Source organism: Pinus tabuliformis, chromosome 5_1, assembly GCF_031772625.1.
Source record: "Pinus tabuliformis cultivar Carrire ecotype Pingquan chromosome 5_1, CPIR1, whole genome shotgun sequence".
Taxonomy (NCBI): domain Eukaryota; kingdom Viridiplantae; phylum Streptophyta; class Pinopsida; order Pinales; family Pinaceae; genus Pinus; species Pinus tabuliformis.
Window position 1 is genome coordinate 313,475,737 of NC_142305.1, and position 14,053 is coordinate 313,489,789.

The window sequence follows — 14,053 nt, forward strand, 5'->3', positions numbered from 1 at the left end:
TTTATCTTGACCTTTTTTTTTAATATTTTTTTTCTAATTTATAATCTATTTTCCTTTTTTTTATTTTGATTTTTTTTAAGAACTCTTTTTTAAGGCCTGAATGAATGACAAAACTGGCGAAATAGAGATGCTCCAAACTCTTGTAGCGAAACACTTTAACGGCAACAAGGTTGATGAATTTTACAACCAAAGACCGGATCAGACCAACTTTGTGTAGCAGTTGAGCGGCCAAAGGATAGAACAACTTTGATACCAATGTAACAAACAAAGTTCATATACGTAGCAACAATCTTCAAAATACTTCGAAGACAAAGACATCCATTATAGGACAAGTAATTTTATATTGAATATTATATAAAAGAATTGATATGAGATTATTACAATGGGGGTGAGGGCCTGCTTGTATACCTAGGCAAATACCTCTTCACCAACGGTCATGTCCTTAGGGACATACGTCTTCATTAACTAGTTACTAATTAATTAATCATTATTTATTATTATTGTTGTTTACATTATTTATATTATTTGATATATATTTTATTCATAACATCCAACAACATTGCCGCACAACTTCTTGAAATTCATCTCCATCGTGATGGCCAAGGATTTACATTGTCATTGCAAATCTCTCCAATAGCTTCACGACATATTTTCCTTAAGAAAGGAAAATTCAAAATCTCCCCAGGTCTCTGTCAAAGCTCTAATCCCAAGAAATAGTGCATCATACCAAGATCCTTCATTTCAAACTCAGAGGCCAACTCCCTTTTACACTCGAGCATTAGGGGCTCACTAACTGTCAAGAATAGACCATCAACATATAGAACCAAAATCAAAGGCATACCTAGGACCACCTTGAAGTAGAGATTGGGATCATAGTTGTTTCTCATAAACCCAAGCTTCACCAAGAAACTGTCAATACTGGCATACCAGGCTCTAGGGGCTTGCTTCAAGCCATATAATTCCTTTTTCAACCTGCAAACATGTGTCTTTCGGTCTGTCACTTCAAATCCCTATGGTTACTCAACATAAACGTCTTCATGTAGTATGCCATGAAGAAATGTCGTCTTTACATCCATCTGGTGAAGTATCCATCCTTGACTAGTAGCAAGGGCAATGATTGATCTAATAGTAGTGTAGCGAGCAACGAGAGAAAATATATCATCATAATCTTCTCCCTCTTTGCCGAAGAACCCTCAGGCCACGAACCTTGCCTTATACTTCTTGATGCTTCCATCAGCTCCATGTTTGATTTTATATAGCCATTTTGAAGTCACCATTGATTTTTCCTTTGGTCTTGAAACAACATCCCATACATTAATCTTCATAATTGATTCATACTCCTTAGCCATAGCATCCTTCCAATCGTGTTCCTTCACAGCTTCTTCAAAGATAGGTGGCTCGACTTGAATAATAGTGCTCATGGTTACAACATATCCCTGATATCAGCAAGGTTTCTTATTTTCTAAAGTTCCCTTTGGTAGGAATATGTCTCTCAACATCCTGTAATGTACCTTAAAGCCACAATGGTCTCTTCTTGGCAAGAGGATCACTTGGAGGAGGGTCTAAAGGATCCATGGACTTCATATGATCATCAACAATCTCCTTTTCAGATTCAGGCACAGAAGGACCTTCTAGTAGTAGATCCATATCATCATTATTCTTCTCGAGAGGTGGAGGCAGAGGAAGGCCCCTTGCTTTTCCAAGGGCAGCATCTTCATCGAAAGTTACATCCCTGCCAAACTCAATCTGCATTTGACCAAGTATATATATTCTAAATGCTTTAGAAGTTTCATAGCACCCAACAAACGTACCTTTCCTTCTAGTGGCTTCCAGCTTGTTCCTCTTGTCCTTCGGCAGATGGAAATATAGGGGGCGACCAAATATCCTAAGATGACCAATGCTTCACACCTGTGAATGCTTCTTCGGGAGTCTTGTTGTTCAAAGTTTGATGAGGGACCCTATTTTGAACATATATCGTTGTATTTGTTGCTTCTCCCCAAAGGAACCTCAACAGCTTTTGATCATGGAGCATAGCTCGGGCAACTTCGACAATGGACTTGTTCTTTCTTTCAGCCACTCCATTTTACTTGGGATTATAAGGCACAATTGTCTCCTTCTTGATACCTTCATTCTTGCAAAAGTCTATGAACTCATTCGAAATGTATTCTCCACCATTGTCAAACCTGAAGATCTTGATTTTCTTCCCTGTTTGATTTTCAATCAATGCCTTGAAGTCCTTGAACATATAAAAGGCTTCATCCTTTTGCTTCAACTAGCATATCCATGTCTTCTTGGAGAAATCATCAATAAAAGTTATGTAGTAGAGATTTCCACCAAGAGAATGCATATGCATAGGTCCACATAGGTCAGAATGAATGAGTTGGAGAATGTCATTAGTCTTGTTCTTGCTAGATGAGAATGGTCCCCTTGTCTTCTTCCCACTGGCACACTCTGGACATGCTCCACATCATGTATAGCTTGAACATCAGGAATCCTAGAGACTAACTTCTTCAATTCTGGTAGAGCTTCATAATGTAGATGTGTCAATCTTCGGTGCCATGGATCGCTTTAATGATTGGTGTCGTGGACCATTCCTAACAGAGGTCTTCCAGTGACTTTATTGAGCCCTTCTACTCTAGATCCCAATGTAAAGGCATCCCTCATTCGAGATTCCATCAGTTAGGTGAGGACTTTTCCTTTTATGAAGGCTACTCTCATCCCTTTGTCTTCTAAAGCAGAAATAGATACCAAGTTCTTGTTTAGTTCTAGAGCATACATTACTTCATGAAGAAGAATAGATTCCCTAGAGTCCAAATCAAATTTGACAGATCCAAAGCCCTTCATAGGATATGAAGAATTGTCTCCAAGAATGATCTTCAAACTTGTCTCCCTCTCATGCAAATTTGGGAGGACTTCCTTATATCCGAAGAAGTGTCTAGAAGCCCGACTATCTACTAGCCAACTATCATACGAATAAGAAGGGGTAGAACTAGAGAGGGCAGAAATAAGAATATATTCAAATTGACTAGCAATTGCATTACCTTCATACCTAGAGTTCCTTGATTTCCTTTGAGGATGATGGCCTTCTCCATGATCATCTAGAGCATCTCTCCTTCTTCTATAATCTCTTCGATCATCTCTTCTTTTATTAATGAGCCTTCTATTGTTGAAGCCACGATTGTTGTTATATCTTGACCCTTGGAGCATCCCTTCTTTCTTGACAATATTGAGCATAGTGACCAAACCTGTGACAATTATAACACTCAATCTTTCACATGTCTTTGTCTCTTCCTGTTTTTCTTCTATGGGAGTTTCGGGGTGCTGGAGCAAACTTCCTTGAATTAGATGGACCTCATTTACCTTTCCTCTTTTTGGCTTGAGCAACAAAGGCAAATGGCTCTCCTTCTTCATTCTTTTGAATTCTTCCACGGGCAATCACCCTGGCTTCTTCTTGGGTACATTGTCCAACGAGCTCATCAAATGTTGGGAGTTTTTTGTTGTTGCTTATGGTAGTAATGAAGGTTTCCCACATAGGAGGAAGACCTTGAAGAGTGATCATTACCAACTCTCTATTAGAACCAGGCTCACCAGTAATTTGTAATTGATCTCTTAGTTGAGATACCCTCATGATGTAGGATTACACATATTCCCCCTTGTTCATCCTCATTTCTTTGAGTTTGTTCTTCATGGAGAGGATGTGGTTCAAGTTGTTGACTTGATATATCCCTACCAGCTTATCATACATATCCTTGGACCTCATCAAGTTACCAACATAAACAAGTAAATGATCCTGCAAACCATCAATAATATTTTTCTTAGCTTTGATCTCACCTTTATTACTTGGACTTGGTGGCAACGGGTGCATTCTCCGGAGGCTCAGGAATCTTTCCTTGCACAAATTCCAAAACATCATTGTCATCCAATATAACTTCTAACTCGATCTTTCATGCAGCAAAGTTTGATGAATCACCTAGCTTCTCATTGTCCTTGAAGAAAGAGGTAGTCATCTCGTCCAAATTAAACAGGCTCCTTCAACTTCTTTCACATCTAATTGTTCTTGTTTCATGTCTCTTTGGGCTTTGCTCTTCACTTTAGCTCTGATCCCATGTTAATTTTCCATTGTTCTATGTAGTTACAATTACTTTAGCCCAATTCTTAACTTCAATTAGCAATCAATTTAATCTTTTAGTAATCAATAGCAATTGTAGATAGAACAGTAAATGCAATGAACAATAAGAGACAATCAGAAGCAATGACAAGAGACACCAAATTGGTCAAAGACCAGGGAAAAACCCCACAAGGGGGAAAACCCTTTCAAATTCTTCTTCTTATTAGATTGTCATAAAATGTTCAGCAGAGAGTACAATAATCCAATTCAACAATGAGTCAAAGTCAACCTTTGACTATCCAAATAGACAAACCAATATCCAACCAATGATGAGCCTCAAAAGTCAATTCTGGTCAACTGTCAAAGTCTGCAATTCTGTCCAAGTCAACAGCAGTCAGAGTATACCCTAACCAGTCAAAGTTAACAGTCAAAAGAGTCATCCGAGAGCTCAGTCAACATTTCACAAACTCGGCCTTCAACGCCGGTCAAACAGAGTTCAAAACAGTCCCAATCCAAGTGGTCAAACCAGGTCAACGGAGAGAGAGTCTCTGCGGTCAAAGTCTGCAGTCAAACCTGAGGTCAACACAAGTCAAAGTGACCAGAATTCCTCGGTTTTGTACCAAAAAGTGTGGCCTATGGCCTATCAAAACAGAAATTCTCCCAAAAGATCGAAGTCAAATCATGCCCAAAACATCAGGGTCAATGCTGGTGAAAGCCTCCTCCTCAAGAAGTCAACGCTGAATTTTCAGATATGCACAAAAACCCTCACACGTGAAGAGAACCTGCAATCTTTAGAGCTGTACAAACCAATGAGAAGAGGAGAGAGAAGATGAGATCATGTGATGCCAAATGAGGTGTGCCTTAACTTGTATTTTTATGCATTGGAGGGGTGCCAATTTTGCTTTTAAGCCGACTTGGACATTTGTGCCATTGTGGCTTTTTTATCAAAAATATATTCTTCCTTAACCAAATTGAGTGGCTTCCTGGGGCAATTTTCGGTCTCTCCGAATGAGGAATTTTGTCCAATGAAAGGAATTTATCCCTGAACTGCCAAATTAACAAGTTTTAATGTTTATTTAAAAAAATGTGGAAGATGTCAAGAAAAAAGATAAGGCGGCTCTAAAAAGCATATGCTGAATTTTGTATTATTCAATCATATGGAAATTTTGAATTTCAATTTTTTCAAGGTCAGTCTGTTCAACAGTATTGGTAAAAAGAGGGTTTCAAGCTATTGGTAATTTCAAGCTGGTGTCTCCAGGAATGGTTGGCATCATAAACTTAATATTTACAGAATAAACACTCTGCCTGCACGAATTATCTGCCAGTTATCTTCTTCTGCTTGTATAATTGGCTGAAATATATGTTATTTTGTTTCAAATCATTATTTCTTGGTTGATATAACAGCAGATTTGAGGTGGTAAAGTCCAAACGTCATCCACAGTACAGTAGGGACATCTATTAACAATACTGGGTTCTATAGCTGGTGTACCCAACACTTAGGGACAACACCCACCCAAACAGAGACATTCCCTGGTATCTTCAAGTAACCACGATGCGAAGAATCACAAGGAACTGTCAACCCTGGGCAGAAATACCCATAGAAAATGGTATTAAATCTAATATTCAAAGTATGTTGATTCATTTCCAAGTATAAGATTGACACCATAACTAGCAGTTTCCAGAATCTAAAATCAGATTATTTGAACTTTGTTATTAAATACTAAAATGGTTTGTCATAACAGTTCTGATTTGAAACTGAAATATAACCTTTCTTGCCCCCTCTCTATGCATGGATAGAGAAATCGGAAAACTATTGTTTCAAACCACAGGAAACATTTACCAATAACTATCACAACTGTGATAATTTCTCACCTTCCATACTGATCCACTGGACCAAGAGCTGGATCATAAAGTCCCTCAGGAGCAGGCCTGTTCATATTATCAAATAAAATTGGACTTGTAATGCTCTTCACACTAGAAGCTCGCACCTCCTCATCTGTATAAAAGGTGAATTGAACCGACTCAATAGCATTGGTTAACACCTGTAACAGGCATTTTTTCAGTTAGAAATGAAAAGATGTGTTTTTACCAAAATAAGCAACCATAAACAGCTCAATCTACTGAAATTATAGGAAATGGGATGGACAAACAAGTGGGGAAATGAATCAGACTCAAGTGCAATATTCCTTGTTCAAAAAAAAATGCCACAGAATTGTTTCGACCATATTTCAGAGAGTCCTGCAATCGTTCACTGGATGAATCTATACTATTTGTTTATCCACACATAGCCTTTTCAACTTGATCCAGTCTCCATTGCATACATAAAAATATATAAATAAATGAACAGAAGTATAACAAAGTTTGGGTAGTAGTCAATTGGGTTTATCTTGGGTGGTTGGGAGGAATGATTGTTATCCTCCCCACCCAAGTTCAATTCCTGCAAATGACATGATGAGCATTGTTGTGATGGCTTCAAGCCTTGTTGAGTATAAGCAGAGTATGAGGACCATAAGATGTATATTCCTCATATGGAATATAAAGATATTACCCATGGAAAAAGGTAATTAGAAAAAAAAGGTAGCAGCAAAATGGACATAAAAGACAGGTCTAATATAGAGAAAACACACAAATCTAAAGACTGATAAGGGTGAAATAGAGGGTGCCTCACAAGAGGAAAACTCCAAGCACCAAACAAAAATTTAAGGGATTGGTGGTGTAGTGCTTAAACAACCCTACAAGAGAATTCAAAAACCATTTGCAGGCTATAAATGCCCTCAAAGGTTCACCTTCAAGACTACCTAAGGTGGGATAAGTACTGCAGGACCATGGTTGTTGCACATAGAAGCAGACTATAGCAAAGGTGGATATGGATTTTTATACAACTATAGTTACAGGCTTTGTTATTTAGCAATTCATGTCAGTTCTGTACTGGTATTACAAATTTTGGCTCACTGCAAGGAGGATTATTAGCTTTTCTACCATCTTGGTAGGTGGTGTGTCCAAAAAAATGTTGATGTTTGTAGCTGAGGCACATACTACAGGCCTAAGCGTCAAGGCATGTGGAAGTTGCCTAATTACCTCTTAGCATTAGTAATTACTTTATTTATTAAAATAATTTCTTTTTATGAGAAAAGTGAGTTTAATCTAATGAAATGCAAAGGTGATTTGCATTAGTGAATTAAATGAATCTCAACCATTGACCTCAAGTAACATTGAGATCTAATCTCAATCATCAATCACTTTGGGGATTAGGGTTGTTGGTTAAGTCATAAACTCAAACTTATAGAAAAAAGGTCGGGCTAGGAAGAAGACAATCTTGAGCACAAGACACAGTGAGAGTGAGGATTTCAGTGATTGGGTGGAGAAGGAAATTCACTCAAGTGTGCAGAGTTGCCAGAGAAAAAAAAACAAGGATTTGCAGCAAGAAGGAAATTCAACAACAGAAAATCAATGACTGATTTTCTGCAGTAGATCCAGCCCACAAGTGCAGCAAAACTCAGAAGCAACGCACACATGTGAGTACAGCAGATGTACAGCGCACGCGTGCAGCCATACAGCAGATTGCAGGGACATGTTTGCAGATTTGGGTTTTCTCAGTAATTTCAAAGGGTGGTACAGCAAATTGTAAGGACAGGTTTGCAGATTTGGATTTTCTGGGTGATTTTAGAGAGCCGTACAGCTTTACAGGTTTCCAGAATTTCTTCAGTAAATGTCTGAAAATTGTTGTAACTTGTATTTTCTCAATGGACAGATTTTCCGAAGTCAGAAAAGACCTTGAAAGCTTGGAAATTTTTCTAAATGAAATGATCAATTTTGAGGGCAAATTTTATGTGCTTTGTGCAAATGACATTGGCTGTTTGAATTTTTCGCTTCCAATGAAAATTAAATCAAAAATCAGCAAGGAGTTTTTTGCGAGGAAATAATTTGCAATTTACTTGAATTAGAATAATCAACATGGTATCAAAGTTGTTATGAAGAGGAGGAGGCCGATTTCAAAAGTTGCACAGCAGAAAACAGCAGTGATTTCTTGTGGATGTTAGATGGGTTTAGCACATGGTAGTTTTATTTGTTCAGATCTGGAAATGGTACCTACAAGTCTCAAATTTGAGGACAGGTTGGATGGGGTTTCAAACTTCCTACCCTGGAAAGCAAGGATTAGCTTGCTATTGAAGGAGAATGATCTACGGGAAATCATTGACAAAGAGATTCGGCCACCAACAGATGCATCACTATTGGCAGCCCATGAGAAGAAGGATATTAAAGCTTAGAGAGTCAACATGGATGTCGTGAAGGGCCTTTTGATCCCTCATTTGGTAGAATAGAAGACAACCAGGGGAATGTTCAAAGCTCTAGTGGATTTTTTCAAGAGCAACAACGACGGAAACTGAAAGATAATCTTAAAACATAAATTAAAATACATCCAACTGTCCAAATTGGACAACGTGACCAACTACTTCATGAAGATCACCCAAGTGCATGATCAGCTCACAGCAACTGGAGAAAAGGTGTAGGAGGTGGAACTAGTAAACATGGCACTGAATCAGTTCACCAAGACTTGGGAACCATTTGTAAAGGGAATCTACTTCGGAGCACCTTTCCAATTGGGAGAGGCCTTGGGATGATTGCATCTAAGAAGAGGGTTGGAAATATTCTGAGACCAATAGGCAAGGAGGTGGAGAGGAGAACCAAGCCTTGGTGGGTCAAGCCAAGAAAGGAAAAGGAAAGGGTTTTGTTGACCACTGGAGTAGCACCTGAAGATTTTTTTAAGACTCCATGCCCAAGGATGTACCAAAGGTTACTTGTACCAACAGAGATCATCATATCACCAAATTTTTTCAACTCTACTTCTTCTTCTCATCTTTTTCTATTGTACTCAAATTCGACAAGCCCTGCGGGGACAATGTAAAAGTGATACTAGTATGAGGAGTCGAGACATGTAACAGTCTCAGGTGGTGGCATGGGACCTTGCCATCAAGTGAGTTTACTATGGGTTTTTTTCACTTGGTTAATTATCATTTTCCTCCAAGAATTTAATAATTTATTAAGTTTTTTTCCTCCAAACATAACCCCAAAGCCAGAGTACAGCTTGATGGTGAGTCCTACTGTCTAGGGTCATTGTATATTACCATTATAGATCACACAAAAAATTTCATGGAATTTGATTAGATCTAGGGAGTCATTTTTTAATTTTTTAAATTTCCAACGGGGTGGAAATTGGAATAAATTTTGTATATGAAATGTAATAAGTGATGTCTAAAGAAATTGTATGAGGTATGTGTGATCAAAATTACACCTCTCGCCCTCAACTTTCTACTATAACACACTTTGAGGGGTTAAAAATGTGTTCTAAACTCTCAAAACCCATTTTTCCTAAATTTATCGAGAAATCTAGCAATAAATTAAATCAAAAATAAATTAAATGAAGAGAAATAAATAGCTCCATGTGACAAAATGACATGGAAGTGACTTGAAAATTATCTCAAGTCAAAGGAATGAGTCAAAAGACAAGTGGAGGATGATTTGGCACCTTGCATCATAAATTCATGGCCCACTCAAGGAAATCGAATTTTTTGGCATTAATGGAGCAACTAATGACTTGGAAAATCGAATTTTTTAGGAGTTAATGCGCATGTGAGATATTTGGAAGATATTGATGAAGATATTCTTGGGAGTTTGTCTCCACTTGTGTTGCCTCCCCTTCACACTTGGCACATCATCTCTACATCGAATTTGGCTCAAGGAGGGACCATGCAATTCCCAAGGAGATCTACGTTGGGCACACTGGAAGCATCAATTCGAGGTGGCATCTCTTGACTTGTTTGGTGAGGAGTTAACTCCTTGGTACATACTTGGCATTTCTCCTCTTCACACTTGGAAAATTCGGTTTTGCTTAAAGATATCTTGATGCCACATATGGAATTCGATTTGTATTGGTGGCTACTCCATCTCTCGACTTGGAATTCGATTTCCTTTCTTGGGATCTTCTCCATGGCCATTTGTCACTCGGTTGCTACATTGGAATTTGCTCTCATTTCTCTATATAATAGAGCTTTGAACTCTCATATTGTATCAATTGTTACTAGCTATTGTGTTTGCAGAAGCATTGCTACTTTGTACATTTTTCAAAAATTTCAATAAAAAGACTTTGGAGGATCATTCATGGGTGTTCTTCCTTTGGAGCATGGTGCATTGTGAGCTATTGGTATAATCTTTTCATTTTCCATGTATTCTTGTAGACTTGCTAGTGCAAAGTTGTCTTGTATTAGCATTTGATTTAGAAGTAAGCTCTAGATATTGAAAGCTCTAGTTTATTTTCAAATAAATTTTTAAAAATTTCAATTCATTGTTTGTTTATCTAAATCTATATGTGTTATTGGAGTGTTGTAGAAGAATTACTTTTGGATCAAGCGTGAAGAGAAGTCTTTGGAGCACCAACCCACCCTTGAAACATCTTTAAAAGAACTCCCATTTGTTATGGATCTTTCACAGTTCATCTTACGAAGAAGTGTCTTGCAGGGATTCGTTTGGGCATAACTTGTATACAAGCAAGCATTTCATATTTTAAATCTCTTCAAAATAGTGCTTCATCATATTTATATTAGCTACTTGAGAGCATTTTCTAAACTAAAGCAAGTGATGGGATTCACTCCTATCACTTGATTTGGTTTCTTGTACATTATTTGTATCATATTTACTTGTTTTACATGTTTTCTCTACACTAATCGCCTCTTAGTTTTGCAGCCCATAGTTGGAGTATTGGTGACAAGAGCATTGAAGAAAGATCACTCAAACTCTAACCATTTTCTTGTAGGACCTTTCAAACCTTCAAAGTTGACCATTTAGCTAAGCTATGGGCATTTAAGAAGGGTCTCTCCCTTGGCAAGGTTGTGGACAAAAAAAACTAGCTCATTTTCTTGTGCAAGATTTCATCCACCATTGGAGGCTAACCTTTGGGATACTAAGAGACACCTAACACCTTCAAAATTGAGAGCATTCTTGTTGTACATACCTTAGTTTCTAATTTCAACTTTCAAGAAGGAGATCTAGTGCTTGAAAAGCCTCATATGTTGTAAAGATTCCTCTTGAAAACTTAGTTGAGATCTTTTGGAAGGTTTCTAATCTTTGTAACAATCTAATAAAAAGGCTTAGTTTTTCTTGTGGGAGTTTGGGTTTCACCCAATGCACATTTTTTCCTTATTTAAAAGGAGAAACACGTGGGTGGACTGATTTTTCATTATTATCTTAGTTTCCATTTTGTGTGCCTTATAAATTAACACAATCTCACCATCACAATCTAATTTTCTAAATTTGATTTTGTTACTAATTTTCATTTTATTCTTTGCATTTTAAATTTTGTTTTTAAGTACAATTTAAGATTTCAATTTGGAGCAACTTATTTTATTATATGCAAACATCTCAATTCATGTGACAAAGTTTGATTAGTTAATTTCACAATTTGTTTCATGTTTGTCTCACTATAAGCTCATTGGTTACTTGCTCATTTATTTTAAAGTTATTTTCTCACTTTGCAAGCATATCATACTTTGAAGCTTCAGTTCATTTCATTGTTTTAGTTGGTTGATCATTGATATATATAATTTGTTAAAGCACTCACTTTGAGCAACTTACAAGCTTATGTGTTTATGAAGCTTATGTTCTTATAGCTTGTATAATTTTGAGCAATTATTCAAGTTATCTCATCGAGCATATTTCCATTTATTTGAAGCATTTCCTTTTTGCAAAGCATTAGTAATCTTACTTGCATAGCATATTAGGCATTCTAGCATAGTTGCATTTTAACTCAATTTACCTCCACGCATAAGCTTGGTTGATAAAAATCATAGGGAAAATTATTTCTTGGAAAATTATTCCAATTGGTACAAAGTAAGGTAAAAGCGTGTGATCCTGCAGTTATGGAGGACAAGTTCCCTTGTAGGAAAGAAGGCACACGTTAGCTAAGAAGACTCAGGGGAAGGCGTGTCCTCAACCCCTCTTTCTTACTGTCACCCCATATTTTACCCTTTGAAAAGAGTTCAAGAGGAAAATCTCTCACCTAGACTAAGCATTTAGCTTAAAAATAACCAAGATAATTGCATTTAATCCTATTTTAGGTGCATTTCATATTAACACATTTTACTTTCAAGCTATTCTATTTGCAAATTATTTATGTACTTGTCATTGATGAAAATGTTTTAAATTAAGTATCTTACTTGGGCAAGTACCATATTGTTCATTTTTTGCAAGCAAAGTTTTAGCTTGTTTCCTTTGCAAGTCATTCTATATTTCTTCCTTACATGCTTTAGATTTTTGAATGATTATATATTTTGAAAACAAATTTATACCTTGCATGTAATATAATATCTTGCTAACATCTTTTATTTGATTGACAGGGTTACTTGTGTTTCAATTTGAAACACTTCATATTTAGAGCATCATTTACTTTTCAGCAATATCAAAGGCACTGACTTTACGTATGTTAATCTTTAATTCATGTGTTGATGGTTATTGAAATTTATTTTATTTCAAATTGGCTCATTATATTTGCTCACAATCTCAAGTAATCCAAATTTGACATCTCCTAGAAACCTCACATCCTCCTTTTTAACTTAGTTTTCCATTTAAGGACCACCCCCCTTAGCTTACCTACGAGAGAGCTTAATCGGAGAGAGTTGGGAATAGGTGACAGCCCCATCTCTTAGTTTTTCCACCAACCACACCTTGTGGGGTTAAAGACTTTTCTCACTAACTGTAGGTGTGTGTGACAGGCGACAACAACAAATTCTACCAAACAGAGGTCAAAAGTGAAGGGTCAACATCACACCTAGGAAAAAAGGACTTGAGTAAAATCAAGTGCTTCATTTGTCACAAGAATAGGCACTATGCATCACAGCAAATGGCAGCATGAGAATAGGTTATGAGTTTGCAACCAAATTTGAGGACTTCTCGTTGGTCTCATGTTCGTTTACCAGCACCACACCCCTAGGAGAGCATGGCATCTATACAATGTTGCACCACGCCACATGACAGCGACATGAGAGCTTTTCATTAGTTTGAGAAAAAGACTCAAATATACAAGTGGAGTTTAGCAATGATGTCAAGTATGCAATGAGGGCTGTTGGGATCATCATGTTCCAACTCAAGTCTAGAGGGTCATTGGAGGCTAAGGAAGTGTTATATGTGCCACAGTTGAACAAAAATTTGTTCTCAATCTCAACTATGGAGGAGAAAAGATTTGTTGTGTTATTTCAGAAGGGATAGGAACTCATATATCTAAGGGAAGTTGGTCTTGGCTCAACAGGAGTCATTGGAATTAGAGAGGGCAGTCTCTACAGGCTACAAGGAATGTCAATACATGCCTTGATACATAGCAGTGACAACCTATATGACCTATGGCACAAGAGGATGGAGCACTTGCACTACAGAGCATTGTTGATTCTCAAGTAGATTGTCACTGGTCTCTCAAAGTTTAACATTGAGTAGCAAGGTGTGTGCAAAGGGTGTGCACTTGGTAAGAATGGCAAGGCTAATTTCCTAAGCAGCAAGAGCGGGTCCAAGGGGATCTTGGATCTTGTTCATTAAGATGTATATGTACAGATGTCAACGGCATCAATACAAGGGCCTCTCTACTATGTCACGTTCATAGATGACTTTTCCACGAAAACCTTGATCTTCTTTATGAAGACCAAGGATGAGTCTTCAAACAATCCACTCCGAGGTGGAGAACTAGACAGTGAGAAGGATCAAGGTCTTGAACTCAAAGAATGGGGGAGAGTACACCTCCAATGACTCCAAGGACTATATAAGGAGGTATGGATCAAGAGGGAGATGAAAATCTCATACAACCCTTAGCAAAACAGGCTTGCCAAAAGGAAAAAATCAGTCCAATGTAGGAAATGCTAAGGCGATGATTCACGACCAAGATTTGCATATGTTTCTTGGGCAGAG

The 14,053-nt window shown here is 37.5% G+C and overlaps 1 protein-coding gene across 1 annotated transcript in view; it reads right to left on the minus strand.

Annotated features, from left to right (window-relative positions):
- NRPA1 (nuclear RNA polymerase A1) overlaps nt 1–14,053 on the minus strand; it is a 471,665-nt gene that overhangs the window by 436,081 nt on the left and 21,531 nt on the right. Inside the window, exon 2 of the mRNA XM_089432122.1 lies at nt 5,981–6,150. Coding sequence (XP_089288248.1) covers nt 5,981–6,150 — 170 coding nt within the window. The remainder of the gene's footprint in view (nt 1–5,980; nt 6,151–14,053) is intronic.